The sequence below is a fragment of the Sinocyclocheilus grahami genome, unplaced genomic scaffold (assembly GCF_001515645.1).
Source record: "Sinocyclocheilus grahami isolate Dianchi unplaced genomic scaffold, SAMN03320097.WGS_v1.1 scaffold842.1, whole genome shotgun sequence".
In the NCBI taxonomy this organism is placed as follows: domain Eukaryota; kingdom Metazoa; phylum Chordata; class Actinopteri; order Cypriniformes; family Cyprinidae; genus Sinocyclocheilus; species Sinocyclocheilus grahami.
Window position 1 is genome coordinate 384,141 of NW_015506021.1, and position 6,174 is coordinate 390,314.

The window sequence follows — 6,174 nt, forward strand, 5'->3', positions numbered from 1 at the left end:
CCGTTTTTCTCTTTAGGGACTTATTTGAATAGTGCTTGTAAAAATGAATCATTAATAAATAGTTAAATAAAGATATCAACAGCTGTATGAATCTGGCCTGTCTCTTGATGCTGTTAAGTTCATAATTTCATTGTGCTCCACAACTGTAACCTTGTTAAGGCCTTAAATAGGTCTTGAGAAAACACAATGTTTCACAACGCACAGCGTTGTTTTAATGCTCTTTCCCCCCCCTAGGTAGTACTCTTCTTATTAGACTAGGAGTAGTAGCGTTTTTACAAACTCTGAGAATGTAATAAATGTGTCCGCTTAACTTATTCTTCCATTACAAATTGCACAGAGTGGCTAATCATGGTCTGTTCACTACCTTTTGCCAATCTCATTTTGTCTGAGGAACTGAATGTTGTTGACGCTGTCGGCTAGCTCAGGATACTGCTCTACCGACAACACATAGTATCCATCGTAGCCTTGCACTCGTCCAGTGCTGAGAAGCTGCCTCTTCTCTCCCTCAGTCCACAGGCGGGATCCTTCCTCTCCGTTTCGCACCCGCTGCTGCTCCTGTGCCCACGAGATGGCGAGAGCCCTCTGTCGGGCCAGCTCTGAAACACGCACTCGTTCCTCATCCAGAGACGCCCCGTAGCGCACGTGCAGGGTGAGAGCCCCCCTCTGAAACTCCACATCTGCGAAGCGCCGGGTGCGGCCACCTAGCACAGCTGTGGACTGCGACACCGTCACGTTCACCGCGTTCTCAAGTTCTTTCCGTCCGCTAGTAAGCCGCAGCGCTGCTAGGTCCGCTTCAGGAGAATTCATTTTAACAAAGAAGTGCGTGTCACTGCCATCTATGATAAAGTGCAAGTCTTTCAAATAAAGTGCGCCATTGAGGATGTTGGCAACCTTGACGCAATCCTCATTAGCCAGGCTTAGTGCGCGGGTTATCACGATGCCCTTGTAAAGAGCCAGCATGATCCCGCGACCTATCAATGAATCGCTTGAGGCAAACCACAGCCAGGGTTTATCAGCCCTTTGGCTATGACCGAACTCAACCTGTGGCAGATCCCCAAATGTTAGAAATGCTTCAGCTTGTCGGATGACGTGCTGCTGGACTGCAAAGCTGGCCTACAAAAGAAAATAATAAACATTTTATAGAAACATGTGGCTATAGTTCCATTCCATGTGGTGAAAAAAATTCTTCAAAGGGATACTACAAGATCTGAAAAATAAGAGATAATACAATTTTTAATTTACATTTATTTTTTGAAAAAAGTATAAAAACAGCTTTTATTATTTTATTATAAATTATTATTATTGTAAAAATCTTGATACTATTATTTGAAGATGTAATGATACAAAAAACTTACTGCCAGGTTAATATAATATAATATAATATATCCAAAACAAATTCCTAATTCTATTCTAGTATTCTCACTCTGTTTGTATTATTATACTCTGTTTTTATAATTATTTTGCATTAGTTTTTATTTTTATTTGAAATATTTAATATAAAGTTTTAGTATTTTTGTCATAGGTTTTTTATGTCTATATAGGTTTTATTATTTTTTATTTAGGTTTTTTATTTATTTTAGTACATCAAGTTAAACTAAACGAAAATGAGAAATGTTGCCTTGGAAACTAGCTGAAATAAAATATATTTATATTTTTTAATTTATTGTATTTCAGTTAACGTTACTTTTATTTAAAGTAATGAAATAATAAAAAGTAATAATTGTTTTAATGGTTTTAGATTTAGTTAACTATAATAACCCTTTATACTAGTACGTGAAGATATTCATCCAAAATAAACTTACTGTCAGGTCGTCCCACACTTGACTTTTGGCCAGTTCATAAGAGGCTTGTGTCATCTCAGAAATGGGGATAGGGAAACCAGGGATACTATTATGGAGATGGAATCCAAATGTGACCAGCCAGCTGTTCACATCTGTAGCAAATATCAATGAATAAATTAGAATTTGCGATTGGGGAAATGTGCAATGTATAGCAGATATATTACTTGCTGTGAATTCATCCCATACCTGTTAAGTAGTCTCTAACTTTCTGCACTTTACTTATTGGGTTGTTGTTTCGGAACATGTAGAGATTGAAAGGGCCTGGGTTCTTGCTGATTTTCTCCCACTGCATGAAGTCAGGTGCAGTCCAGCGACCCGACATGATGTCATAATCCCTCACTCCAAAATGAAGCAGTTTTGTTAGAGGGTCATAAAGTCCTCCATGAAACCCAATCACCAACTGGATGTCAGGATTGGAGTCCGAGCAGACCTCGCCGTAGGCTGTATAATGAACCTGCTTGAGGAGGGTGCCATCACTGGCAAAGATAGCCAGTGGTGTTCCTATGTTATCACAGGCTATGTAGAACTCTGCTCCACTGCTGATCTCCATTGCAAACAAGTGTCCCTGCAGGTCATAGTATAGAGAGGTAATCTGTGAGCTGGAATGGTTGTAGACATGCGTTATCCTGCTTGGGTAGCTCAGGTCAGCATAGAAGAACTGCAGATGTTGTCCCATGCTGGACTTTGCTGAGACTCTTCTTCCCAAACCATCGTAACGGTACTGGACGGACCAGCTGCTGGATTTACTGTAGACATGTTCTAGGTGGCCATTGGAATTGTATTGGAAGATCTCAGAGCCTCTCTGGCGAAGAAACCCATCTTCGTCCAACTCGTACTGCAGATCTCCAAGACGAGTTATACGGTCTCGTAGGTCATAACGGAGGGGCATGATTCGTGCACTGTTTGCTGGACTCAGCAGGTGTATGTTCCCGTTTAAGTCATAGCTGTAGCGCCATGTCATTTTCTCATTGAGGTAGACGGTCTGCAACTGTCCGTCCACATCATATTCATAGCTATACTTGGTGGCATTGGCGAACGGGCCAATCTTCATCTCCCGCTTGGTGACTCGGCCCATATCGTCATACTGGACCGTGATCCAGAAGAGCAGAGAACGGAAGAGCTCATACTGAATCTCTCGAACCCGACCGTGCCCGTCAAGGTGTTTGGTGTAAGTCATGATAGAGGTAGAGATAATCTGGTTGATGTCATAATAGATGACGCCAAATTTGCCGAACTGCTCCACCTTCCCTGAGATGTCATCATACTGATAAAGGTCAATAGGCAGCGGGGTTTCATTGATGACCCCCTGAATACTCGTTACACGCAGACTACTGTCGTAAGCGTAGTCGAAGCGAGCGTTTACCATCCCGTCCTCGCTGAAGCGGTAGATCTGCCGGTCTACCAGTGGGCCGAGCTGCCTGTATCTAATGGTGCATATAAAACCCTCACTCTGCAGATTGACCGTCTTCAGCACACCTGCCGTCTCGTCGTAGGTGAAGCTGACACGAGTGCTGTCGTACAGAACCTCCGAGAGTTTGTTGTGCCAGCGGTACCGGTAAAGGACTCTCCGTCCCGTGCCCAGCTGTGCCACTCTCAGGAGCCTCCCATCCTCACTGTAGTCTACAGCGACAGAAGCATTGCTCTCAGGCATATGGTAAAGGTTGCGGTAGTAAGACACCGAGCGTATGGTCTCCATAGAGTATCGTGCCACACTAGGCATAGTGACAGCAGAAAGGCCTCCCTGAGAGTCACATTCAAAGACATACTGCCGCTGACTCGCCAGGATCAGGACAGTGGACTAGAACGAGAAGAAAACAACTTGCATAAAACAGGGGGAATTAAAATCAACTAACTTTGTCAATTGTCACACTAGTTGGTTAATCTTATTAGGATACAAAAGTTTTTGCTATATAAAAGGCATAGTTCACCCAAAAATGTAAATTCTTCACCATTTACTGGCCCTCATTTCATTTGTTGACAAACATCTTTTTTCTTTCCTTCTGTAGTGCTCCATGGAAGAAAAAAAATCATGTGTAGGGTGTATAAATGATGACAGAATCTTTGGATTTTTTAGGGTATATTTAGTTCAAAAGTTTGGGTTCAGTAAGATTTTATTTATTTTAAACAATGCATTGAGCAAAAGTGATTTTATTATAGTGATTTTAAAAGTGATTAAAACTATTGATGTCTACAGTATATCGCATACATCACTAAAAGCAATTTCCACTGGCCTGTACCTTCTCTAGATAAGTGTAGCTCCAGGTCTTCCCATCAGGAAATGTTCTGGAAAGCAGGCGGCCTTGTCCATCATACTCCGCCATCTCTGAGACAGAGCCCCAGTGTATGGCACTCAACTGCCCATTGCTATTGCGAGTGAGGTTGACGGGCAGCAGCTTGCTACTTGGCATCCAGAGAGTGGGCTGACCTGCTGTGTCATAACCAATCTTCAGAAGGAATTTACGGTGATCATCATAGATCTTTTCAATCCTCAGCGCTCGGTCATAATCAACAGACAAAATGTTCCGTCCATTTACCTTGAAGTGCAGGCAGAGGAGAGACACAAAATTGGTATGGCAACAGTAAAATGGCAGGCTAGAAATAGGCTAGAAAATTGTCAGACTTTTTCATCTGTTAAGAGTTGCTTTGGTTTCCGTCAGAAAGTTTGACTTGAAACTTGAGTCTCATAATTAGTAGCTCAACTTTATAAAACTAAGTGGTTTAGTGGCACGCTCAAACTATTAAATCATCTTCCAATGTAGGCTACTTCAATTTTAGAATAGATTTTCTCTGTAAAACTGTAATTCTTTTTTTCTACTCCTAGATTAGCCGGGTGGCATCTTCATGACAAATTTACTTAGTAGATTTAATTTGTAAGAATTCACATCTACTGTAAATAAAAAATTATAGCAAGAAAGCTTGCATGATTTTTAAATTGCCTATAATGCCAGGTGCCATTTTTATGCCAAATTTAATTTGCAAGAATGCACATCTACACAAAAAGTATAGCAAGAAATCTTGACTGATTTTTAAATTGCCTATAATGACTGAGGTCAGTTGAACCTGAAGACAGATGTTACGTGCTTTGTGTTACAATATGGCTAATACATTTAAGAACAAAATTGTTCTGTGGTTTCTTTCAACAAGCAGTATATTCAATCTCAGGCTTTAAAACATTTGACAAACCATTGTCCTCTATAAATGGACTTCATTACGTACTCGTAACTTGCGTCCAAACACTGTGACCTTCGTCCTCGTCTGCTCTTTACGAAAGCGCCATTCAACCAAGTTTTGCCCGCTGTCATCGGGTAGGGTCATGTTTCTTCGTGCCAGCGTAGGGGTGGATGCACCAGCCAGAATGTGTGGTTCCGTCTGGTAGTGAGTGTTCATTCCATTGGCATACAGAATCCACAAGGAATGGTCATAACCAATCACATAGTTGTTCTTCAGCTGATCTGCAAAATAAAAAAGACAACATAAAATACAACTGCAAGCAGCAATTAAGGGGCCAAGCACAACATAGTCAAAATGAGGAACTAAGCATGGCATGGAGCATCAGTCCAAATGCAACAATGAGTAATTAAAGCTTTTAGGATGATTTAAATATAAATACACAAACATACATGTATATATTTTAAAAATATTTACATTTATATTATATATAATATAAATATTTTATAAATAAAACATATTTTTCTAAAATATATACATGCATGTGTGTGATTTTTATATATACATAATAAATAAACAGTGCGCACGCATATGTTCTGTAAACAAAAACTTTTATTTTGGATGTGATTAATGGCTTGACAGCACAATTTTTTTTATATATTGTTAACATCTTAAAAATAAAAACACACATTCCCATAAACCTCATGTATGTATTTACAACCTAAATGAGGAGAGCACTTTTTTCCTGCCTCAATACACCGTCTGTTGCTGTCTGCACATCCAGACACTTCCACTTTGCCTGATCATCAACATTATTACATGTGCAGCTGACCAAGTATTATGTTGACTTGAATGATATCTGCAAGAAGACACTCCCTGTGATATTAGGGAGTGGTGATCATTGTCTGTTAGGATGCACAGTGCATCTAATGAGCAGTCTGAATAAGAAAACATATTTGTTTTATGATCTCAGAATTACCTGCAGTTAAATGCTGCAATTACCACATCATGTATCGATATGGTTTTGTGATGTACCCATGTGTTCATAAACCACTTTTAAAGAGTCTAAGCTAGAATGTTGTTGTAGAAATCACATGGTAGTGGTTTACAGGTTTCAGGGACTCAACAAGCAAATTTTCAGGCTCTGTGAGCCCGACTTTTCTGC

General features: G+C 40.2%; 1 protein-coding gene across 1 annotated transcript; it reads right to left on the bottom strand.

Annotated features, from left to right (window-relative positions):
• Positions 1-225: 225 nt before the first annotated feature.
• LOC107562825 (teneurin-3-like) lies at positions 226-5,314 on the bottom strand. Its single transcript, XM_016247553.1, has 5 exons — positions 5,058-5,314; positions 4,079-4,375; positions 2,028-3,639; positions 1,803-1,933; positions 226-1,113 (listed from the first exon to the last, which is right to left on the bottom strand). Exons 1-5 carry the CDS (start codon positions 5,226-5,228, stop codon positions 361-363), a joined length of 2,964 nt encoding a protein of 987 aa, XP_016103039.1. The 5' UTR covers positions 5,229-5,314; the 3' UTR covers positions 226-360.
• Between the last annotated feature and the right edge of the window lie 860 nt (positions 5,315-6,174).

Coding starts and splice junctions, on each gene's coding strand:
- LOC107562825 (XM_016247553.1), bottom strand. CDS start 5,228: ATGAACACTCACTACCAGACGGAACCACACATTCTGGCTGGTGCATCC. Junction 3,640..4,078: donor GCTACACTTATCTAGAGAAG/GTACAGGCCAGT, acceptor TTCTCGTTCTAG/TCCACTGTCCTGATCCTGGC. Junction 1,114..1,802: donor AAGTGTGGGACGACCTGACA/GTAAGTTTATTT, acceptor TTTCTTTTGTAG/GCCAGCTTTGCAGTCCAGCA.